The sequence below is a fragment of the Narcine bancroftii genome, chromosome 12 (assembly GCF_036971445.1).
Source record: "Narcine bancroftii isolate sNarBan1 chromosome 12, sNarBan1.hap1, whole genome shotgun sequence".
In the NCBI taxonomy this organism is placed as follows: Eukaryota; Metazoa; Chordata; class Chondrichthyes; order Torpediniformes; family Narcinidae; genus Narcine; species Narcine bancroftii.
The window spans coordinates 86,386,134-86,412,665 of record NC_091480.1 but is presented as its reverse complement, the minus strand read 5'-3'; the positions used below and the strand labels follow the sequence as shown (position 1 = coordinate 86,412,665).

General features: G+C 40.8%; 1 protein-coding gene across 2 annotated transcripts in view; it reads right to left on the bottom strand.

The window, feature by feature from the left end:
* LOC138746426 (protein HEG-like) overlaps positions 1 to 25,648 on the bottom strand; it is an 81,085-nt gene extending 55,437 nt beyond the window's left edge. For both annotated transcript variants that reach the window (XM_069904603.1, XM_069904602.1), the window contains exon 1: positions 25,205 to 25,648. Coding sequence is in view for 1 of the 2 variants with exons in the window: in XM_069904602.1 (XP_069760703.1) it covers positions 25,205 to 25,568 (364 nt within the window). In the remaining variant the exon portion in view is untranslated. The remainder of the gene's footprint in view (positions 1 to 25,204) is intronic.
* Between the last annotated feature and the right edge of the window lie 884 nt (positions 25,649 to 26,532).

Below are 26,532 nucleotides of genomic sequence, written 5' to 3'. Positions count from 1 at the left end.
GTCCTGGTCTAGAGGGTAGTTTCAAGGGAAGATAAAAAAAAATAACTAAGTCAAGCTGGCATCAGAAATTTAACTTGGCTGCATATAATCAGCTGAAAACCAAAACAGTTTGGGCTCCAGTGTATCCCAACATTACTTCCAAAATTGATGAGTAGTCGTGCAAACTTGAATCTGTTCAAAAGTTTGAAAAGATGTTGCAAATTTTAGTGAATGCAAGCAAAGCAGAAAGATTCCAAACACAGAAATTTTTAAAAAACTGAAGACGTAGAACATTACAGCATGTTCAGCCCTCGGTATTGTTCTGACTTGTATCTTCCTACCAAAAAAAAACATTAAGCCTCCTTACCTCATAACCCTTTTTTTTCATCCATGTGCCAGTCCAAAAGTCTCTGAAATGTCCCCATTACTTCAGCCTCCACCAACACTCTTGGCAAGACATTCAAGGCACCCACAACCTGCCCCCTGACATTCCTCCCTTCACTTTGTTCAGATGTCCTCTGCTGTTTGCTACACTCCTCCCCTGGGAGAAAGGCACTGGCTGCCTACTTTATCCATACCTCAGAATCTTGCCAACCTCTAAGTTACCTCTCATCCTTTTTTAAAAAAAAATAGACGTCATTCAAATGATAGGCTACGGATGCTGCAATTGTAGTTAACACACCAAAATGTTGGAAGAACCCAGCTGGTCTAAAGGAGATCCAAAGATATATTGCTGAGCCCTTCATCAGAGAAGAATCAGACGAGGGATAGCAAGATGCCTTTTCTGATTTTTCCTTGAAGGCCTCAGGCCTGAAACCTCAACAATATATCTGTCTCCTATAGAAGCTGAAAAGACCGACTGGGTTCCTCCAACATTCAGTGTGTTTACTCATCATTCAAATGAACTACAGTACAACTTAGGTTATCCAAATTGGTCCGACCTATTTTAGATGATTGAATTTTTCAGATAATCGGTCATTTATTTTTAAAAAAACAGCCCAGAAGCAACAACAAACAAGGGAAGGCTTTTTAAGCATTAAAATAATGCTCAATTCTCACCAAAAAGATGCTGGCCGCCACCGATCACCAAGACCTCCCAATCACTGCGGCTGTTCCCCAACACATCCTCACCGCTGCCACTGATTCCTGGGTAGGCTTCCCGGGCTGTCGACCATGTCAGTGGGCTCCTGTCTCCCCATGGGCTCGTTCAGCTAGGGGCTGTTCCAGATTCGCATCCTGGTTCTCAACGTTGGAGCCCGACACAGACCCAGTCTTCGCCTCCACACACTATTCCCCCTCCCAACCGCCTCCAATCAACGACACCTCCCCACCGGGGTACTGCTCCAGAGGCCACTAAGTCCCCACTCTCGTTGACGATGCCGGGACAAGGGATTCTTCTGACCGCTTGTGGCTGGGAGACAGCAGCACACAGTTTGAGAGGGAGAGTTGGAGAAAAGTCAATAGGAGTAGGTAAAGAAGTAATGGAAAGCAATGGGAGGGAGTTAACGGAAACAAGGACAATCGTCATTCTAATTTCACGTCAGGTGAATTTTTTTTCTTTTATTTATACCTGCAAGGTCATATTGGCTTGGAAAAAATTTCATATCCTAATTTATCTGAAAATTTTCAGAGGTGAACAGACGTCACTTCTGGATAACGGGTTGTACTGCATTTCATCAATTTGCATTTATTGTTCTTGCCCCAAAGCCCTCCAATCACTAACTCATGAGAAAATTGCACACATCTCAGGTCTAAATGTAGACAAGGATTCGGCCTCCATATTTGTGGTGATCGAAAAACACTCAACTCTCAGAATGAGGTGCCCATTTAAGATTCCATTAAGAGAACATGGATGGTGGTCCTGCACTCTCAGGAACTTGTACTCAGCCAGGATGGCGTGAAACTTGTAGTTGATGGAATTCCCTTGCACCACCAGCCCTCATATTTTGAAAAAAAACTGTAGAGGTCGCGAGTGACCTTGACGAGTAACAGTGCTTTGGGTTAAACAATGGACAGTGTGATTCTCCAGTGTTAATGCAAAGTTCAAACAATAAAGAGCACATGGTTTAGCAAGATAGTAAAAACATACAGAAGAGCTGGAGGAACTCAGCTGGTATCGCAGAGCCCACAGGAGGTAAAAATATATTACCGATGTTTCAGGCCTCAACGCTTCTTCAAAGTAGAAGTCCTCCAGCATTTCTGCATGCTTTTATTACAATCACAGACTTTTAATTTACCAAGATGTAAATTGTTTTTTTTTGTTTAAAAGGCTGTTTTAGAAAGTAGATAACAATAGCCCAAAAGTAATGTGTTTGATCTCAATTTTTAACATCTCAGAAAGAACCTTCAGGTTAACCAGAAAATAACACCTGGACTTTGTTTCTAATTCCTCATTAGTTCAAAGTCAAGAGAGGTTCAATAAATCATTGAGAGCCACAGAGGAGGACAACTCATACAGTAAACAATGCCATAGCATTCAGTGCAATGCATTTACAGCCCCAGCGAGCAGGACCTGGGTTCGAATCCCACGCTGTCTGTAAGGAGTTGGTATGTTCTCCCTGTGCTGGTTTTCTCGGGGTGGGGGGGGATTCGGTTTCGTCCCACTGTTCAAAACATACCAGGGGTGTAGGTTACTGGGGTGTAAATTGGGCAGTACAGACACATGGGCCAAAAAGGCCCGTTACCTTGCTGTACGTCTAATTTTAAAACAATTAGTGTCCACTGCTGAATAGTTGAATGCAGAGAGCAGTAATGATTGCTGGGAATCAGCTTTGACTTTTCAAAAATCTTGGACCGTCAATTCAAAAGGATGCCTGTAGAAAATCGGTTTCCTCTGACATTTTCGATGATAGTTGCTTTCTGAACCTGCAGTTACATTTCTATTGTGGCCTTGGTAATTATACATAAAGCTCAAGAACTAATTGGAAAGAATAAACTGGGACAGAAACACCAATGTCATGACAGCATACAAGGTCTGATCTTAACCAAAAGGCAACAAAAGTAAAACTATTATAGCGACCCAGGTTCAAATGTGGCACTATCTGTAAGGAATTTGTATGTTCTCCCCGTGTCGGTGTGGGTTTTCCCACGGGTAGGCCGGTTTTCTACCACGCTTCAAAACATACCGCGATTGAAGGTTAATTGTGTGTATTTAGGCCGCGTGGGCTCATAGGCCAGAAGGGCCTGTTGCTATGCTGGATGAATGTCTAAATCATCTTCCAATATCTTATTGTGTGCATGAAAAAAAAGTTGAATGATAAGAATAGGCCTCGTAGTGTTTATAAACGTAACCTCTCTTCCAGCACCCCCACACACTCCCTCTCCTTTCCAACCCCTCCCCCCACCCAATAAAGAGCCACGACCCCAGGACACACGTCTTCATTTCCTAGCCCTTGGCCCCCATCTCCTGACAATGGTGAAAGTAGAGGTGGCACGGAATCAACCTCCATCAATTGAATCTCCCAACAGGCTCGACACTACAGTGCCGACTGCTATTGTTATCTACAAGACCAAATAGTTAAAAGTCAGCAGATCAGGACTCAAGAGGAGAAAAACCAGAAGATTTGATATCTGTGCATCGTGCTACAAGTGGACCATGACTTTTATTAACTAGATAGGTTCCGGTTTTTTGACATGATGATAGTTTCCTAGTTTGAATCTTCCTCAATTTTTGGCTTACTTGGAAACCCATCCAACTGGGAAACACCCATTTTCATTATAAAGATTGCAAATGGTGTACTAGAAACATATTGTAGTCAAAACATGACTTGCTAAATCAAAGGGATAATCTCAAAGGGAGAGCCAAAATTAAACCTTGTTATAGGAACAGAAATGTAACTGCACTTTCAATTTGACAACTACTCAAGCTTCCAGGAGAGAAAAAACAAACATGTATTCCTTCAATTTACCTCACTCGTTCCATCCAACCTCACATTCCAACTCGATCTCCCACCAAGCCTCAAAAATCTCAGCGCTAAAATGTTTAGAAGACCAGCACTTACACAAGGAGCCAGGCAAGCTGGCACATTTACATTTAATGCACATTTCAAACTGCAGTTAAAGAAAAATCTTCATTATCCAGAATTCAAGCAACTAGCAAATAAAAATTGTGGAAAATAAATGGGTAAAAAAAAATACAGAAGTTTAAAATTGGTGCACCTCTCCATTAGTTCGCTCTTCACACAATACAGTCTCAGGCCACTGGGAAATTCACTTATCCAGCATCTACCAATCCCAAAAGGTGCCAGATACCAGAGGTTTTGCTGTAGTTGGTTGCTTTCGGACTAAAGTTGAGAAGCTCTGGATTAAAGTCTCACTTGAGACTGAAGATCAAATCTCCAGGCCAAGCAAAAGCTGCGCTGGCTGAATAGTCCATTGTGCAAGACAATTCATTACTTTGAGGTCTGAACAAAGACAATGGGAATGACTCAGAGGGACAGGCAGCATCCCTAGAATAGGAATGGTCAATATTTCATGAATCTATCAAGATCTCTTCCCTCAGGCATATCCCAAGGCACCACTTTAAAGAGGCTCGGAGGGGCTGCCCAGTGTCCTGGTTAATACTTTAATGAAATCAATGGCTCTAAACAGATTCTTTGGCTTGGCTTCGCGGACGAAGATTTATGGAGGGGGTAAAAAGTCCACGTCAGCTGCAGGCTCGTTTGTGGCTGACCAGTCCGATGCGGGACAGGCAGACACGATTGCAGCGGTTGCAAGGGAAAATTGGTTGGTTGGGGTTGGGTGTTGGGTTTTTCCTCCTTTGCCTTTTGTCAGTGAGGTGGGCTCTGCGGTCTTCTTCAAAGGAGGCTGCTGCCCGCCAAACTGTGAGGCGCCAAGATGCACGGTTTGAGGCGTTATCAGCCCACTGGCGGTGGTCAATGTGGCAGGCACCAAGAGATTTCTTTAGGCAGTCCTTGTACCTTTTCTTTGGTGCACCTCTGTCACGGTGGCCAGTGGAGAGCTCGCCATATAATACGATCTTGGGAAGGCGATGGTCCTCCATTCTGGAGACGTGACCCATCCAGCGCAGCTGGATCTTCAGCAGCGTGGACTCGATGCTGTCAGATTATTAGGTCTTCATATCACTGGTTATTTCAGCTTGTGGTGGTATGTTTCCTACATTACATCAGTCAGCCCATTTCAAAGTCATTTCCAACTATACTGCACATTCTTAGGGGAAGATGAAAGATTGTACATAAATGGACATCTCTCTTTAATGTTCAGAGGTACACCATCTCAGAATGACTTGGTCATCTACTGAAGGATAACTGACATTTCAAATGTCATTATTTCAACGTTTCCAACTTTATGAATTTTTTTTTTTAACTACACAGTATTACCATTTCTTTTGATCTGTACAAACCATGTCTACACTGCATAAGCACCACAAGAACGAATGAGAAATTGCCCACAGCCTTTCTTTCTACAAAGTTTCCCCACAGTGGGAGCGTTTAGGATAAGATTGTACAACTTCAAAACTGAAGGTAGCCCCACTTAGAATAGAAATGTGTTGGAATTTCTTCAGCCAGAGGGTGGTAAATCTGTGGAATTTGTTGCCACAGGCAGTTGTGGAGGCCAGGTCATTGGGTGTATTGAAGACAGAGATTAATCGGTTCTTGATTAGCCAGGGCACTAAAGGCTATAGGGAGAAGGCCAGGCAATGGGGAGAATGGATCAGCTCATGATTAAATGGCAGGGCAATCTCGATGGGCTGAATAGCCTATTTCTTCTCTTGTGTCTTATGGTCCAAAGTTGAAAGGCTGTCCTCCCTTGTGGATAAAAATTTGTGACAGGGATTCAACATTTTGACAGATTGTACCCAAATGTGTAAAATCAAGTTGTTTTCTGAACCTGTAGTTACATTTCTATTGTGGCCTTGGTAATTATACACAATGCTCAAGAACTAATTGGAAAGAATAAACTGGGACAGAAACACCAATGTCATGACAGTTAAAGGTCAGTGCTTTCAAGTCACGTTTATTGTCGGATTGCTAAACAGTGCTCTCTGATCATCGGTGCACAACACGCAGACACACAAACAATACGTAGGCAGGACAAGTAATCACATATACAAATGAACAAAATTTAGCAAGTGAGATTCTCAGATGGTGATTGTGAGCAGTTCCTTTGGTCATTCAGCAGTCTCCCTGTCTGTGGGAAGCAGCCTGGTAGTGCTGGCTCTTTCCCCAACCGTCACAGCTGAAAGCTGTCTGCAGGGTGGAAGAGGATCCTCAATTTTACACACCCTCTTTAGACAACGATCATGGTAGATCACATTGATTGGGGTGGGGACTCTTAGGGTCCTGTTGATTGACCTGCGATCCATTTCCCTGCAGCAACCAACTGTTCCATGTTGTGGCACAGCCAACCAGAACACTCGATAGAGCTCCTGCAGAAGGTTGATATAATGGGGGCTGGTAGCCTTGCCTGCTGCGGTCTTCTCAGGAAGTGCAGTCCCTGACAATGTTGGGTGTCCATGACAGGTAACTCCAAGGAACTTGGTGCTCTCCACTACAGAGTTGTTGATGTGTGTTGAAGGGAGATGTTCTAGTCCTCCTAAAGTCTACAATCATTTTGTCCTCCTTGAAACTCGGGTTGCTACTCTTGCACCACACGAGATTTTCTGCCTCTTCTCTGTATCATCATTGTTGCCGAGGCCAACTACTGTTGTCTCATCTGCAAAATGGATGACACTGTACGAGCGAGATCTGGCGAGGCAATAGCATGGCCAGGAGTGGGCTGAGCACACAGCCTTGAGGTGGACCAGTACTCAGCGTGATGGTGTTCAACATTCTGCTAGCAACCCAGACAGACTGTGGGCTTTCTGTTAGGAAGTCTCGAATCCTATTTCAGGGGAGGGCTGTTGAGTCCAAACGAGAACAGCTTCTCCATTAGCCACTGGGGAAGTCAACGATGACCATTCAGATTACAGCCTTCTGTGAAAGGGGAGTCGCAGGAGAGACTCCATGGGTTGGGCAGCATTCATGAGTAGAAATGGTCAGGCAAAGTTCTGGGTCAGGACTCTTTATTGAGACTCAAGTAGGAAAGGGTTACATCAAGAAAACAAAGAGGGAGGAGTCACGTGATGGAGTAGTGGCCGGACGGTGAACTCCAGCCCTCTCCAGAAAAGTCGGGAAAAACAAGAGAAAATACAAAGGCACAGAAATACAAGTTAAAGAAAAGTGAGTATAAAGGTGGAAAGAAGATGGAGACAAAAGGAGAAAAATCAAAATCAACGGAAAGAAGAGAGGAAGAGAAGACAACGGAGGAAAAAGGTGAAGGCCTTACCTGTCCGAAGAGGCCCGCTGTGGAGAGAAGACCCCACTACCTCAGGTCGGTAGAAAAAGAACTACAACAATGGCTCACAGAGCCGAGTAAAAGTGCGCAACCGCGCATGCGCGACTCCTCGCGCATGCGCGATGCGCATGCAAAAAAACACACCGACGGGAGGGGGGACCAGCTGGGGAGTCGATCTCCACAGCCGGCAACGACAGCTGCAGAACACCTGCAGCAAGAAGAGACCACAGAAGACAATAGAAACAAGAAAGAAGAGGAGGAAAGGGCAGCAAAGAAACAACAGATGGTCAACCTAGAGGAAGAAGAAGAGGAAGAGGAAGAGTACAGGGAAATAGAAGAAGAAAAGATAGGCAAGGTAAAGGAGGTACTTGCTCTTGTTAGAGGATACATGGAGTCATTTAAAGAATGGCAAACACAGGAATTCAATGATTTAAGAAGAAGAATAAACAACACAGAAAAGAAAATAAATAAAATGGATATGACCTTAACAGAAATGGGGAAAAAAATGGACAAGATGGAAGAACGGGCAATAGCAGCAGAAATGGAGGTAGAAGACTTAAAAAAGAAATTGGAGGAATCTAATAAAAAAACTAAAGAGACACAAGAATTACTAGCCCAAAAAATAGATATAATGGAAAATTATAACAGAAGAAATAACATAAAGATAGTGGGCCTTAAGGAAGATGTAGAAGGCAAGAATATGAGGGAGTTTATAAAAGAATGGATCCCTAAGGCCCTAGGATGTCCAGAACTACAGCAAGAAATGGAAATAGAAAGGGCACATAGAGCATTGGCCCCTAAACCACAACCACAACAAAAACCAAGATCTATTGTAGTAAAATTCCTAAGATATACTACAAGAGAAAAGGTACTGGAGAAGACAATGGAAAAAGTAAGAGAGGGCAACAAACCACTGGAGTATAAAGGGCAAAAAATCTTCATTTATCCAGATATAAGCTTTGAACTCCTAAAGAAGAGAAAAGAGTTCAATGCAGCAAAAGCGATTTTATGGAAGAAAGGATATAAATTTACACTGAAGCATCCTGCGATATTGAAAATATTTATTCCAGGACAACAAAACAGACTATTCTCGGATCCAGAAGAAGCACGAAAATTTGCAGAACAATTACAAAAATAGACTGAGGGATGAAGACGGGTAATGAGAGCAAAAATTATCACGATTGATATGTATGTGGGTAAAGACAAAAATAGACTGAGGGATGAAGACGGGTAAGGAGGGTAAAAATGACCACGATTGATATGTATGCGGGTAAAAAGGTATAAGAGTGAATAGAGACAATGGGCATATGTGAAAGTATCTGTAATTAGAGGAAAACATAGAAAGTATAGACAAGAATTAATAAGGGAAGGTAATGGAATAGAGAGAATAAGGAGGGAACTAAAAGAGTGACCTTTGTGACATATAAAAAACGAAATCTTTTCTGGGGGGGGCTGGGTGGGGGGAAAAGAGCGGTCACTGCAAAATCAGTTGACGCTTGCGAGTGGATTCGCAAATCCAAATGGAGAGGGGAGATGTGGTTGTCCGACAAGGGATAAAGGGCAACTCAGGAGGGGAAGGGGAGATTGGGGATAAAGAAGATAGAAATAGGAGAATAAGGAAAATGTTGGATGTTGTAGGAATGTTGTCTGGTAAAGAGTTGAAAATAAGAAAACAGAAATGGAAAAGGAGGAAAGGTAATGATGGAAAAACGGAAAGAGAAGATAAACAAAATATAAAATGGCTACGCTGAACTATATGACTCTAAATATTAATGGAATACATAACCAAATTAAAAGGAAGAAACTACTAAATTTACTGAAAAAGGAAAAAATAGATATAGCATTTGTCCAAGAAACACATTTAACTGAATTGGAGCACAAGAAATTAAAGAGAGATTGGGTAGGACATGTAACAGCAGCATCGTATAATTCAAAAGCAAGAGGAGTGGCTATATTAATTAGCAAAAATGTGCCATTTAAAATAGAAGAGGAAATAATAGATCCAGCAGGGAGATATGTTATGATAAAATGTCAGATATATTCAGAGCTTTGGAATCTACTTAATATATATTCACCTAACGAAGAAGATCAAAAGTTTATGCAAGATATCTTTTTGAAGGTAGCTAATACGCAAGGGAACATACTAATAGGAGGGGATTTCAATCTGAATTTGGATCCAAATATGGATAAAACGGGGAAAAAAATTAACAGGAAGAACAAAGTAACCAAATTTATAATTAAATCAATGCAAGAAATGAAACTTGTGGACATATGGAGGAAACAAAACCCAAAAGAAAAGGAATACTCATACTACTCGACTAGACATAAAACATACTCAAGGATAGACCTATTCCTGTTATCAGCCCACATACAAGGGAGAGTTAGGAAAACGGAATATAAAGCTAGACTATTATCGGACCACTCACCCCTGTTATTGGCAATAGAGCTAGAAGACATCCCTCCAAGAATGTATAGATGGAGATTAAACCCCATGCTACTTAAAAGACAGGATTTTAGAGAATTTATTGAAAAACAATTAAAAATGTACTTTGAAGTAAATACGGAATCAGTGGAAGATAAGTTTATACTATGGGACGCAATGAAAGCATTCATTAGAGGGCAAATAATAAGTTATGCAACCAAGATGAAGAAGGACTATAATCAGGAAACAGAGCAGTTGGAAAGGGAAATAATAAACATAGAAAAAAAATTAGCAATAAAGGAAGATACAACCAAAAGAAGAGAATTGGCGGATAAAAAAATAAAATATGAAACATTACAAACATATAAGGTGGAGAAGAATATAATGAAGACAAAACAGAAATATTATGAACTAGGGGAAAAAACACACAAAATCCTAGCATGGCAGCTTAAGACAGAGCAAACTAAGAAAATGGTATTGGCAACAAGGAAAAAAGACAAACAAATTACATATAATCCAAAAGAAATTAAGGAAAACTTCAGAGAATTCTATGAACAATTATACCGAACCGAAAACGAAGGGAAAGAAGGGAAAATAGATGAATTTTTGACTAAAATTGAACTACCAAAACTACAAATAGAGGAACAAAATAAATTAACAGAACCATTTGGAACAGTAGAAATACAAGAGATAATAAAAAATTTACCAAATAATAAGACACCAGGAGAGGATGGACTCCCAATAGAATTCTACAAAACATTTAAAGACCTAATAATACCGCCCCTCCTGGATGTAATCAACCAGATTGATGAGACACAAAACTTACCAGATTCATGTAAAACAGCAATAATTACAGTGATACTAAAACAAGGGAAAGATCCACTCTCACCAGCGTCATATAGACCAATATCTTTGCTAAACACAGATTATAAGATAATAGCTAAACTATTAGCGAACAGATTAGCAGAACAGGTACCGAAAATGGTAAATTTAGACCAAACTGGATTTATCAAAAAAAGACGCACAACAGACAATATTTGTAAATTTATTAACTTAATTCATGCAGTAGAAGGAAATAAAGCACCGGCAGTAGCAGTTGCTTTAGACGCAGAGAAGGCCTTCGACAGAGTAGAATGGAATTACTTGTTCAAAGTATTGCAAAAATTCAGTTTACCGGAGAAGTATATTAATTGGATTAAAGCATTATATAAGGGACCGTTAGCGAAAGTGACAGTAAATGGACATGTATCAAAGCAATTTAACTTAAGCAGGTCAACGCGGCAGGGATGCCCACTATCACCATTATTGTTTGCGCTAGCTATAGAACCACTAGCAGAATCGATAAGAAGAGATAATAATATAAAAGGAATAAAAATAAAAGACAGGGAATATAAAATCAGTCTGTTTGCGGATGATGTGATAGTGTACTTAACAGAACCAGAACTATCAATAAAAGAACTATATAAGAAATTTAAGGAATATGGAGAAGTGTCGGGATACAAGATAAACGTAAATAAAAGTGAAGCAATGCCTATGAATAACGCGGATTTCTCAAAATTTAAGGAGGAATCCCCATTCAGATGGCAAACGCAGGCAATAAGATACCTAGGTGTGCAAATAAACAAAAATCTAGGCCAATTATATAAACTCAATTACAATCCACTAATGAAAAAATTACAGGACGATTTAGAGCATTGGAAAAAGCTACCACTAACACTGATAGGAAGGATAAACTGCATTAAAATGAACATTTTTCCAAGGATACTATACTTATTTCAGGCATTGCCAATACAACTGACAGAAAAATTCTTCAAAGAGTTAAAGAAAATAATAAGGAGATTTTTATGGAGAGGGGGGAAACCGAGGATAGCACTAGACAAATTAACAGAATGGTATAAACAAGGAGGCTTACAATTGCCAAACTTCAAAAATTATTATAGAGCCGCACAATTAAGGTACCTATCAGATTTTTATCAAACAAGGGAAAAACCAGACTGGACGAGACTAGAATTAGATAAAATAGGGGAAAAGATACCTGAACACATATTATATAAATGGGACGAAAAATTGGTACAACATAGAACTTCTCCAGTATTACACCATCTCCTCAATATATGGAAGAAGATTCATGTAGAAAGAAATAAAATAAATTACCAAATACCAAAACTAATATTGACGCAAAATAAGCTACTCCCTTTTACAATAGACAACCTTGCCTTTAGAAAATGGGAAAAAAAAGGGATTAAAAGAATAGAAAATTGTTTTTCAGGAAGTAGATTCTTATCCTTTGAACAAATGAGAGATAAGTACAATATAACGGGAGATACAGCGCTGGCATATTACCAACTGAGATCCTACTTGAAAGATAAATTAGGAAGCAACTTGAGTTTACCAGAGGGAAGTAACCTTGAATATGTGATTACAGATACAATGTTAATCAAAAGATTTATAAAAAATATGTATATTAAACTGCAAGAAAAGGAAAATGAGGAAACAAATGGTAAAACTAAACAAAAATGGGAACAAGATTTAAATATAAAGATAAAAAAGGAAACATGGGAGAAGTTATGCTCTGGAACGATGAGAAATACAATAAATACGAGGCTGCGTATGATACAATATAATTGGTTACACAGACTATACATTACACCGCAAAAGTTAAATAAATGGGACCCAACAGTATCTGATAGATGTTTTCGATGTAAAAAAGAAAGGGGAACAACAATTCATGCAATCTGGACATGTGAGAGAGTAGAAAAATTTTGGGATGATCTCAATCAGATATTAAATAAAATAACAGAAAACAATATACCAAAGAATCCAGAGATCTTTCTCCTAAGTAACATAAAAAATAAAGAATTTGGAATTGACTTGGAGGATGCACAAAAAAGATTTGTTAAGATAGCCCTAGCTGTAGCAAAAAAATGTATTATGTCAACCTGGAAATTGGAAGATAATTTGAAAATACAACAATGGTATATAGAAATGAATAAATGTATTCCATTAGAAAAAATAACATATAGTTTAAGAAATAATATTGAAATATTCGAACAAGTATGGGAGCCTTACATTAAATACAATAGCGAAAACCTACCGGGAACAAACATTACCTAAGTTGATGGAAGGAGAAGAGAAGAAAAGAATGGACTCAGTAGAATTTCTGGTGTATTTTTGTTGAATGACAACATTGTCTAACTGAATTAATGCAACCTAGATTGTATAACTAAAATGGATGAGAGGGGGGGGGGATGGGGGGGTGGCTTGGGAGGAGGGAGGGGGGAGGGAGAAAAAGTCACTGTAAATGTGTGGAAAAGAAAAAGTGTATATCATGGCTATTGTGATTTATGGTGTGAAAAATAAAAAATTTAAAAAAAAAAAAAAAAAAAAAAAAAAAAAAAAAGAAAACAAAGAGGAAAGGGACTGAGAGAAGCAGGAAAAGGTGGAAAGTCAAGTAGAGAAACCACAGGGAGGTTAGAGAGAAGAGCAAGAACAGAGAGAAAGTGGAAACCAGATAAACATGGGAGTGTTACTCAAAATTTTAAAAAAGGCATTCATGCCATTTGATACAAGGTTGTCCATAAGGAACATGTTTTGTTCCTCAATTTACATTTGGCCTCACCCTGACAACCTACTAGGCAAAAAAAAAACAAGCCTGTGAGGGAAAGTGAAATGGTTTGCTTTTGGGAGACCCTGGGTTTAGATGCATAGACAAAGCACAGGTGTTTGGCAATCACCTAACCTGCACTTGGTCTCATTGAGAACGAGGTCACACCGAGTACATTGAATGAAATAGATTAGGTTAGGCAATGTGCATGCAAAGCTCAGCTTCACATGGAAGGTCTCTGTTGAAGGCAAGGCAAAAAAGATGCAAGGGCAAGTTTTGCACTTTGTCCGATTACAGTGGGAGATACCCAAGAGTGGGTGAAAAAAAAAGAGACCGGACTAGGAATCCCAGAGACCAAACCCTGCGAGAAGCAGAATAAGTGGGGAGGGATTGTACTGAAGTGTCAGAGGAGGCTGCTGATGTGGTTAAAGAGACCCTCTGGTTCTTATTCAGCCTGGGGGCAGAGAGGTGGATCGAGATCAGATAATATCTTTTTTTTTCTGGCTCTCCTTAGGAGAGTTGGCTGAAAGTGGGGGGGGGGGGGGTTTCTTTTTCTTTTTTTATGATATAAAAATGTTCATGTTTAATTGCTGTATATGTCATATATTATTTGTTTTTTGAACGAATAAATAAAGTTTTTTTTAAAAAGTGCAAGCAATGGAAGAAATTGACATTTTTTTAAATGACAATTGGCGGGGGGGGGGCAGAGTGCAGCAAAGAGATGCACATTTATTAAAGAAGGAGGACAGCTCGGATGCCCTGGAGTGTAAGGAGAAGTTTTTTTTTTTAAACATTTGGGTAGAAAAAATGTGAAAAACAAAAATCATGGATGATGACGACTCAATGGGTAACCTGGTTAATTGTGTGCATGCACGCACGTGTGGTAGTGGTAGAATCACAGTTGAAAATAGTGGGGGGCAGGGGGGAAGAAAAGAGATTTTAAAAATGTAGGATTAGTGCAAGGGTGATTGATAGTTCGAGAAGATTTAGTGACTGAATCCCTCTTTAAACAAGCTTCAACTTGAATCTCACTTTCAAGGTGTAAGCAATCAGTATTCCTCCACATTCAAGATACAAACAGGTAATATTGAATATTTCCAGCACTCAACTTGTTTGGTTTGAATTGATAAAACATCTCAAGATTCATTTAGGGTGTGGGTATTGGAGAAAGAAAACTTCCTTCCCCTACCTTCACTCTGGTAATAAGTACTAGCCATGCAGAATGGACCATCTGGAAAGCTGGAAATTTGGTTGCAGGTTCTACCAATTGGCAGCATGACAATGTCAAGTTAAAACTAGCAGGGTAAAACTGGGCAGGAAAGGAGCCAACAGCACAAAGGTGTGCACCTAAAACAAAATGCAGCAAAATCCCAAGCATCCGGCATCTATGGGGATTAGCAGATGTCAGATAAGTGAATTTTCTCGTTGCTCAAGACCACGTAGATTGGCGAACTAACAGTGAGGCGCGTCAAATTTTAAACTTCCGTGTTTTTTCACATATTTATTTTCTGCCATTTTTTTTTTGCTGGCTACTCTATTTCTGGATAACACTGCATCAAGTGACATTAAAAGGTGGTCCAGGTTGATGGAACTCAGGCTAGCAGATGCGATGGACAGCTGAAATGGCATTTCAATGCTTTGTTTAAACTAAGCGATTAACCCTACATTCAGATTTTCTGCAGAGTGGAAAATTTATAAGAGTAGCACGTTTCAACTCGCAGAGGTGATTGTCTGGAGGAGGGTGGAGACCCAGAGAGTGTGCATGACAAATATGTGCTGAAGCTGGGAAGATATTGATATCCTGCTGGTTGCAGCTGACCTGTCTGAAGGAGGTGGAAATGGAGGGAGGACACAGAGTAATTCACTGAAACAGGGTCAACAGCAGTGCACTAAAATCCCCGTTATCCCAAATTCAAGCAACCAGCACAAAAGGAAACAAAGAAAAGAAACAATTATTTTATGTTTAATATGTATTAAGCAATGTTTAAATTATACAAGATTATAATTTTATTACATTTGTAAAAGTAAATAATTTCCAAAGCCACACACAATCCCTTATTGAAGGTGGGAGCCAAACATTCAATTAGTAGAGCACCCCAGTAGTGCCCTGTCCAGGGCAGCTGTTCGAATAAAGCTGTGCAAATGCAATCGCATCGTACAGAATAAAGAGCCAATGCTGGGGTGACTCTCCCAAAGTGTCTCCCTATCCCTGCCTAGTAAGTGCCCATCTTTATTAGTATATCGTTAGTAAGGCTTCATCTAGAAACTTGGGGGGGGAAGGGGGGCTTAATTATGATAGTGGCACGGTTAGCACAGTTAACATGCCAGCAATCAGGGTTCAAATGTTGTAATTATGGGAACTACCTGATTAAAGTGAACTTTACATAATTAAGGACTACAATACTTATTTCCTCCCACCCCCCCCAATACCCCATTAAAATATCTTGACGTTGTCTTTTGTCATTTAAACTGTTTATTCTTAATGTATTGGTTCAGTACTGCAAGAGCGAGTTTCAGGCAACCGGGAAATTCACAAATCCTGCATCAGCAATCCCCATCGATACCCGATGCCAGGGTCTTAACTGTAGCTGGAAACGAGATAAAAAGGAATGAAACAAGAAAGTCTACGGACACTGTGATTGTAACTAACATGCAAAAGTGCTGGAGAAAAATCCACAGGTCCATAGAGCGTCAGCAACCTGCTGCGTTCTCTAGCACTTGAGTATTAGATAAAAGGGAATACTTGAAAAGGCAGGCCAGACTATTCTGTGGTGAGAGGAATACAGAGTTACATCAGAGGTAGCCCAGCAATGTTGGGGAGGGGGAAGAAAACAGCTGATGCTGGCTATCTGAAACAAAAACAGAAAATGCTGGAAGCAAACACAACTTCAGGCTGCAAATGGGTCATTCTTTCAACCATTCAAATGGCTTCGTTACCAAACCAGAGCCAATTAAGCACAGTCACCAAAAGCTTGTTTTGAAGAATTTGCTGGATTTGGTCACATCTCTCCAACATGAATGCCTGGCAAATTTCCTCACATTAGGAACAAGGCCACATCGATGAGGACTGCCTCTTTGTGCTGTTTGTGGGTAGACCCTTACCAATACCCCAGATTGGGAACTCTGATTTGCTAGGAGCCGAATCCCCATTTCCCACAATTAAGTGCTGCAGTTTTGCTACTTATTTTGAATTTTTCGAGCCTCTGCAATATTGATGCTTTACATGCAAAATACTCTTTTTGAATTAAACTGGAAAATTAATTTCTCAGCATCTACTAAATGAAAAAAATAATGGTGTCAGCGCTACTGCCTGTGCCTCATTCATTCCCTGGCAGTCGATGTGAAAGCACAAGGTGCTCGTGGTACAACATAGGAGTACTTACCAGAGACCAAATTCCAATCAATAATCCCTTCTCAAATTCATTTTAGCTAACTATTGCAAGCAGAGAGATTTAATACCACCATCAATATGCTGACTAAGTATGGTGTGGGAAAACTTCCATAATAAAACATTCACCTGTTTAGATTACAAGTGGAAATTTGCAACTCAGTTGTCAAATAAACAACAGGGTAGGAATTGATTTGCACTCAGGACAGATCCAACACATTTCTAAATATTTAACACTAACTTTTGTTTTGACCAAAACTGGTTTGGTCAATCTCCCCATCTTTTTGTAGTTGCGTGCACAGATGAAGAAAAAGTAAACTAGCAGCTCAGCGATGTTATCTGTCTAGTGAGTAAACCCGACACATTAAGCAAACTCCCTGCCTCTGTCATCAGCTAATTGCTTTCAGATCAATCATGCTTCTCAGCGCCAGAAAGTCCAAGGGAGGTTATTGTGGTCTTTCAGAAGGGGAGGCCAAGACTACAGTGGAGATGGTTTGAACTTCAAGTTCCTACAAGTCCAAAGATCTTCCTCTTACTAAAAGGGGTGCCAAGCAACACAAATGGGGATGCTATGTCTGCCTTAATATTACACAAAATTACCTTCTGCCTGCCATTATATCCTGTACCATTACAGGAGAATAAAGGAAGTTTTAACCTTGAATAAAAGAGGATCTCCCCTGGAGTTCACAAATCAAGGCAACTGTAAAGAAAATTAACCCTAGCCCAAGTGGATTTAGCATAGCGTCGAGTAATCTATCAAATTTCTACAGGTTTTCTGTGATAAAGATACTGACTGGTTGCATCACTACCTGCTTTGGAAACTCGGGTGCCCAAGAAGGCAGAAGGCTACAAAAAGTGGCAACCTAGCCTAGTCCATCATGGGCACCGACATCCCATCTACTGAACACATCAACATGAGATGCTTTCTCGGGGAAAGAGTCAACATCATTGAACCCCAACCACCCTGGTCAGAACTTCTTGGAACCATCTTCAGGCAGAAGGTACAGAAGCCTGAAGTCCAGCACATCTAGGTTATTTTTCCCCTCTAATAACCCAACTATAAACTTCCCTGGCACCACGAAAAGATCTGTTCGAGCTCCTGAAACATCACTTTTTGTCTTGTGCTAACTGCAACTGTGAATATTTATCTATCCTTTTACAAATCATTACCTCTGGATCTGTCCAACAGCATGTTGTGGCAAATTTAATTTCTACTACTGTTGGGACATTGCAGATACCACTGTGGCTACAGCAAGAAAGAACTTCAGGACATTTGTACATTGTATGCGTACATGACAAACTCCCAACTTTCAATAGTTCAGAGCCAAGAGATACCAAAACAGACCTTATCTGCTTTAGACCTGGTTTTCTACTGGTGGTCAGAGGTGCTGAAAGGTTGTGCAGAACAACAGGGAACAGCAAAGATGCCAAACGTGTACCACATTCAAAACTAAAATACAAGACATCCAGGTCTATCGTTTATAAATCTCCTGAACGCTAGGTTCAGCTCATTCACGTTTCACAAGGCCCACACTTGCTGGGAAAGCAGCCGGTCAGGGAACTGCAAATGAATATCTACTGACCATAGGTCTGTCAAACAGGCAAAGAAATAGTACCTGGCATTTCCAATAACCTAATCCCCAAGCTTGCAATCTAACAAGAAAATTATATTCAACTTCAAAACGCATCAATTAGGTAATATTCATTCACGTCAACTTTGGAAGAGAAACTCCAAGGCAGCTTCACTCAGTATTTCCACCCAAACAGAAAGCAGAGCACATGGATTTGTATTCAATGCTTGAATTGCAGGAAAGACATGGTGATTCACTATGACTAATATCAGATGAAATGGTTTTACAAATATATCTTAACAGTGGCAGATGCAACACCAACCCCCTGCCACAACTGTCTAGAGACAATTTTTTTTTGTCTGCAGTGCAGTGGTTATGTTACTGGACCCATATTGGGTTCCATAATGCAGTGCTCACTTATCTGAAGACAAATAGGGGAGCCTGGGCTTATGACTGAAAAGATGGAACTGAAACACCCACATGTACAAATTCATTTTTTGTTCAAAGACACACTGGGAAAATGCTAACTGATGAACACAGACCACCTCAGACCTTGTAGGTCAACCATGCCAATTAGGTCTGTCTGAGATGCCAACATAACCAACTCTTCCACTTGAGATCCAGCAAACCACATTATTACATAAAACAGCAAAAAAAAAATCTATTAAGATTGCACTTTTCTTCTTTAGTCTAGCCCATCACTACCTTCTCAGGTTAACTATGAATGGGGCTTGTATGGCTTAGAAGCAGAAAATAGAAGCAAGATTCTCAGGCCTTCAACCTGCTCCACATCTGATCATCTGCCCCAATACTACATTGTTGGTCTTTCCCATGCCCCTCTATGCCTCCCAGGACTAGAAATTCATCTTTAAGCATGGGTGAAGAAACTTCTCCTCCCATCCTTCTCACCCTAGAACCAGAGATACCATAGTCAGGAGAAACATTCTTGCTGTATCCAGTCTGTTGAGCTCTGTTAGAATTTTGGTCATTTCAATAAGGATCATAATTCTAAACTCCATGTCACCCAATTTTGTGCTCATTACTCTCAGCTCAGAAGATTCTCCAGTTATCTGAGGAATCAGAATGGGCATCAGTCTATAGAAAGACATCCCCCCCCCCCCCCCACCCCCGAAGGAAACCAGAATTAAGCATCATACTCCAGTTGTGGTCACAATCACACTACATCTTGTGTAATTGTAGCAAGACATTCTTGCTGCAGTCTCACTGAAGGCCAAAGTACATTCATCATCTTAATTGCTTATTTGGTTTCAGTGAGCACCCAAATTTGATTGGGAAGAGCAAACAGACAATTCAACACCATTTAAACAATTCCCACCAAATTGAATAAATGAGCGCTTGTACCCCTAGCACTGCATCCAACATATTTTTGCCCGCTTGCTCATTTACCTCCCCAGTGAGGCACGAATGCCAAATCTGCATTATGAAGGGACAAAAAAAAGTCATCCGTCAGTCAAACCTGATGGAACATGCACACCTTGTGTGCATACAAAATTCTGTAGATTGTGGTTTTCAAGGAAGGGGCAGCAGCAAGAGAATAGTTTATCAATGTCATTTCTTTGTCAGAGGGTTATATTGTTCACGTCTGATTTTGTAGAGATTCTAGTACAAATTGTAGAATGAGATTGCCGCCTGTTGCACTGAATAGAGGGGATGGACGAGTGGTTACAGTGACCACCCAACATTTAAAACAAAAATCAGTTTCTCGATTTCAAAGTGCAAAATAGTCATCCTTGTGCCTTGTCTAAGATTCCTCACTTGGCCCACTGCTTTAAAAAAGTTAATTATCACATGTTTGAAAACCCACACCTGTCCAAACCTGGCTCCAATCTAGACTTCATTTGCCAGTCCCCTCAAAGTAGAAACCAATGAGTGTAATCACACAACAAGGATCCATGCAATTGCGCCATTCAGATTTGAAGATAAACCTGAAGAGCTTTAATTTCTTTCAGCAGGGATGTAATAAGGCTGTTCAACACACATTTGGGATCAATATTACCTCCCAGAGGATTCACCTTCAATGTACAATTCCTCTAAGTTTAACACCTTCCCATCTGTTTGATTGCTTTTGGTTAAGGTGCCTTAACTCTCTCCCCCCCCACCCCCCCTCAAAACCAACCTTTTGCTAACTTCTTTGTAGGGGACTCTGCCTGCACATTCATAATCGATTCATGTACACCATTCTTCCCCTTGAAATACTACAAGCACAAAAAATTTTATGCAGATTTAAAAGTACTTTTAAATGAAAGCCGTCGATTGCCATTGCAATGGCAAACAGTCTGTTCTCACAGGCAAGATTTGACCCCTTTGTTGCATGCAAAGCAGGTTGGAAGAAAATTTTGCATGTTCAAACCTGCTGACCACATTTTCAAGTTACATGGGAAAATAGGTGCAAAATACAAATTTAGTCATACAGCACAGTAACAGGCCCTTTCAGCCCACAAGCCCAATTCCACCCAATTGGCTAATAACCCCCAACACATTTTGAAGGGTGGGAGGAAACCCATGCAGTTATAGGGAGAACATACAAAATCCCTTACAGACAGCACCGACGTAGGTCATTCAGTCTCCAACAATGAGGGAACATCATACACTTTAACACCTTCCCATCTGTTTGATTGCTTTTGGTTAAGGTGCCTTAACTCCCAACCCCCCCCCCAAAACCAACCTTTTGCTAACTTCTTTGTAGGGGACTCTGCCTGCACATTCATATCAATTCATGTACAGCATTCTTCCCCTTGAAATACTACAAGCACAAAAAATTTTATGCAGATTTAAAAGTACTTTTTAATGAAAGCCCTCGATTGCCATTGCAATGGCAAACAGTCTGTTCTCACAGGCAAGATTTGACTTGCATCATACACTTTCTTGCCAATTCCCCCCTTGACTTAATTTCCAAAATATATCTTTTTAAAACAAAACATGATGAACAAGCCTCCAGGGAAGACAATTCCAGATATTCTTCTTGGAGGTCAGGGAAGTCAGATTCATATACCAGTTTCTTAAACAAAGGTGACAGGATGGGTGCAACAGAGTCAGTAGTTGGTCGGGGCAAAAATCTTTTGTTGTGCAAATTTTTTTTCCCCCCGTGATAAAAATGTGCACACTGAATACATAGGAACATAGGAAGTCGGAACAGGAGTAGGCCAAAAATGGCCCATCAAGCCTGCTCCGCCATTCAATACGATCATGGCTGATCTAATTTATGACCTAACTCCACCTACCTGCCTTCTCCCCATATCCCCTAATTCCTCTATCATGTAAAAATTTATCTAACCGAATTTTAAATATGTTTAATGAGGCAGCCTCAACCACTTCCCTGGTTAGATAATTCCAAACATTCACTACTCTTGTGCAAATGTAAACTTGGAAATGTTTCTAAATTTTGTTTGACTATGGAAAGGAAATCTTTTTCAATTCAGGATAAGATGTCTTTTTATAAGTTAAAGTGGACTCCGTTTGCTAATTATATGCATTTAAGTTTGATTTAAATATATGTTTAAGTGTAATATTTTAGTATTGACAATTTTTTTTTTGTTGTTAGAATTTTTTTAGGTTAAGTTTTATCTCTTTTTTTGTAAGTGGGTTTTTTTTTTCATATAATATTGTCAATTTTATTAACTCTTCACTCTTTATTTTGGGGGGAAGGGTTGGACTAACTTTAAGTTAGACTATTAATATTGTGTTACAATTAATGGGGGGGGGGGTTATTTTGTGTAGTTTTCTGATGTAATATTGTAATCATACCTTTTTAATTTTTTTTTTCTATTTTTCTTTAAATGTAATTCTTTATTGTATTCATGTTATAAAAATTTTAAATAAGGTCTTTAAAAAAAAGGAAAAAAAAATTAGAATATAAATAAGTAGTTAATAAGTAACTGACTAACTTGTTAACAGAAACAGTAAGCCCAGAGCTTTTCAACAAGCATAATTGCTACATTATTGTGCGTACATTAATTTCCTTTGTGCACTGGTTACAAAGCATGTGCTCGCACAGCTTAGAGGTAACAGTGTTTGTGATCGCTCGACATCAACAGGAAGGTTAACGAGACATCCCAACTCCTTCACACCAACTTATGAGCATTACAGATGTTCGTTCTAACTTTCCAAAATAGCAACTGAGCACCAAACCATTTACAATCATTAAATGTCAGTGATTCCATTGACTTCTGGAGAAAAGAATGAAAGCTGCGCACTTGTTCGACTTGTCTCCTTTGCTAGAACTCCAAATCGAAAACCCAAATCTTGAACTGTCTTAGCAAAAAGAATAAGGTTTCTGAAGGAAAGCACCAGCCATGGAGGATCAGTCTGACCTGACCCTCTGTACAAATGAATGAGCCTCAGTTATTCAGTGATCAGTGACACTTGAATTGGGCCCTTGGGAATTCCAAACTAAATTGACAGCCAAAAGGGAAACCATTGAAGGTTTTACTTCAGCAAGTAATTTTTTTTTAAATTAGGAGCACCATTTAAAGTGGAATTGAAATTATTCAATCACTTCATATACCAAGAGGCACAATCTACCAACCAAATTACTACCAATTACCTCATGAGAATATAGAGGTAGAACCCAATGACTACAAACAGCAATTATAGGATGCATCTTATTACACAAGGCGCTAACACCAGGATTAGATTGAGATTGCAATTTGGTCATTGTTAGAGCACAGACATGCAAAAGAATCTCAGGGTTGTATGCATTTATTTTGATAATAAATCTGAATCTTGAATCTGGTCTTGTATTGGCAGTGCAAATCCAAAATCCAACCTGAATGTTTCCAGACCACAGAAAACTTCACTCCTCTCAAAATTCTGGAACTCTCAACTCCTGTGTGTTAACTACACAAAGCCACACAGTAACAGGCCTTTCAACCCACACGTTGGTACCAAACATGATGCCAAAATTAAACCGTATGACACATATCACTCCATTTACTACATATTCCTGTTGAGTTTAAAAACTCAACCGTTATATTGAGAGTAAACAAAATATTTTGTGTAAATACATAAAATAATTCAAGTGCAAATTCTACAGCAAAAAAACTTCAAGGTCTTTATTTGTCATTTTTGGCACACATCCAAGTGAAATTTCTTTGGTGTGCAAAGTTAAGGTGAGTGCAGAGTCAAATTTTCACACGCCACAGATATCCTAACAGGCTTCACTGACCGAGCAGCTCTTCTCCTCCCATTCACCCAAGGTAATTTTGAGATCAGTTCTACTGACCAGGACATCACAGGAAAATCCCTCCCCAAGAACACCTACAGGGAACGCTACCGTTGGAGAGCGGTAGCAATCATCAAGGATCCACACCACCCAGTACATGCTCTGTTCTCGCTGCTGCCATCAGGAAAGAGGTCCAGATGCCACAAGACTTGTATCACCAGGTTCAGTTGCTACCCCTCTACCATTAGACTCCTGAACAACAAACTCAATCAGGGACTTGTTTAAGGACTCATACTTTTGCTGTATTCCACCCCCCCCCCCCCCACCCCACACTCACAGTACTGCAGAGTTTGTATACATTATTTGTTCAGATGGGAGTAGTTTTTTTTTGCACTACCAAAAAAGTGGTAATTCTGCCTGCCAGCTGGAAAAGCATCTCAGGATTTTGTGATGTCATGCATGTATTCTGACCATAAATCGGATCCAAATGTTCTCTGGCCACAATCAGTTATCTCCAAAGCAGGGAGAAAGTTTGAATAGATATGTCCTTATAACCACTGGGGAATTGGATATCAAGCTTCCTAAATAAACAATTTTCAGAAATCTCTTCAAAATGCAATAAATAATCTGAACTCTTTTTTTAAATTTGTGCAATTCATCAAACCAAGACCCTTGGACGAACTGAACGCTCTCCGCTGAGAGAAAACAACCCTGTCACCATTGCCCCACACAGAAAGCAATCTCCTGAACAAAAGCCACAAACGACCTTGACAACAGCCAGCCCCCCAAGTGCCGATGAACATGGTCAGGTAACTTGGTGCTTGAATGGAATGCTAAACCAAGGCCAGCCAACATCAGTGTGGGGCTGGTTTTCTATTCAGTGCAAGTCAACATGGCATCTGCAGGTTGCAATCTCCATTAATCATTCGCGTCCCTATTGTTTCAGCGTTTAAAATTTGGGATTTGGTTTTGGAGCAGACCCCAAAATGTGTAAATGTTTTCAGATAAACCGAATGGAATGAGCTTGCTTTATAGCTGATGCCCAAAAATGGACCAATTACAGGAACACAGGCAAGTTTCACAACTTAATTATTTCCTTCCTCCACGTACTAAAAAGACAGCCACTCATGAACTTTGTAGCCAACTGCTGGGGTAATTATCAACTGTTCAACGCTAGAGAAAAAAAAGCATAAATACTCCAAAGTGCGAGGATACCCGTGGGTCCAACCGTGCCTGCTTGATGCGGACCAAGATCCCCCCACCAACCAAGGCGTTGCGATCGACTCACGAACTCATCAGTGGTGGGGCGATCGGATTAACGCAGACGGAAAACCGAAACGGGCTCACTTTTGGCGGATTGACGGGGAGTCCCTCCCCGTTCTCGTCTATTTTTCTTTCCGACGAGTCTGCTGAGATCATGGCCTTTCCCCCCCCCCCCCCCAATAAAAATCAAAAGCTATAGAAACCAAACCAAACGACATGGCAAACAGGAGTAGGCAGGGGCTGGAGGGAGACGCGGCGGCTTGGAGCGCTCCAGTTGCTATGCGAACCGCAGTAATCATTAATGAAACTTTCGGATTTCGGACTCTTAAAAGCAAAAAGATACATATTTTAAAACAGAGCACACAAAATTGCTTTAAATAGAAACTCTAACAAAGTTTCCTGCAACTCTTTTCCTTCTCCCAAGGCGTTTCGGATCTCCCCCACCCCACACAACACCCCCCCCCCCCCGGGGTGGGGGGCGAGCTTGACCATGTCCTACCCGTGCTGGTTCCATTGCTCTCGGCCGCGATGGAGCAGATCAGAAGGAAGATGCAGCTCGCTGCGGCGCCGCGCATCGTCGCGGCCGGCTTCTGGTCACAGATTGCCCTGGGGAGGGGGGGGGGGGGTGGTGGTGGGATACAGAGAGCTTGGAGGAGGAGGAGGGGGTGGGATACAGAAGGCTTGGAGGAGGAGAAGGGTGGGATACAGATAGCTTGGAGGAGGGGGTGGGATACAGATAGCTTGGAGGAGGAGGAGGGGGTGGGATACAGATAGCTTGGAGGAGGAGAAGGGTGGGATTCAGATGGCTTGGAGGAGGGGGTGGGATACAGATGGCTTGGAGGAGGAGGAGAGGCTATTTGCATCCAGTCGCTTGCTTTAATTCTGACTGCTTCTCGCCCGACGCCGACACCCGCAGGTCCTGCACAAACTCGCTCTGGTCACTTACAACTGATGTAGCGGTTTCAGCGCAGCAAACTCCACCTCCCCGCCGGTCTTAAAGGCGCCCCGTCCCGCTACTGTTTCCCCTCCCTCCCCCCCCCCACCGTTCCCAGGCACCGGGAGATGACGGAATGCACGCCAGGTCGACGCCACCTCAATTTAATGGTGCGCCGACCCGGTCTGGTGCGGGGACCCCTGATCTGAAAGAAGCCCCTGAGAAAAAACTAAAAGGTCGTGGGCACAGCCCAGGCGATCACGGGCAAAACCCTCTCAGACTCCTCAACAATCAGGGACTCAGTTAAAGACCCTTACCTTTGCACCTTATTTATATATTGCACAGTCAGTTTGTTGACATTTATTTGTTTATATGTGTACATTGAATACAGGTTTATTTTCCCACTGCTAATAAGTAATAATTTTGCCTGGCCCACGGGAAAAAGAATCTCAGGGTTGTATATGATGTCATGTATGTATTCTGACAATAAATCTGAAATCAGAATCTGAAGTACCAAGGTAATACAAAAAGCGGGTTCTTCTACATCATAGGACTTTTTTTAAAAAAAGGTGTGTGTATACGTGCATGTGTATGTGTGTGTATCTGTGTCTATGCAAATGTGTGTGTATCTGTGTGTGTGGGCGTGCGTGCGGGTGGTGAATCTATGTTGAGGTGTCAGTCTCCCACTCTGCCTAGCCCTGCTTTACTGACATTGGACGTGTATTATCTCTACCACTTAAGACACTCCCCTTGGGTATAACTCTTTATGCACCCATTGTCTTTCATTATTGTACCATTAGTTTCTGCTAATAAAAGCCATGATTATAGTTTGACCACACCACCTTTGTCTACTTCATTAACTGGGACTTCAGTGTGCGGTGTGTGTGTGTGTG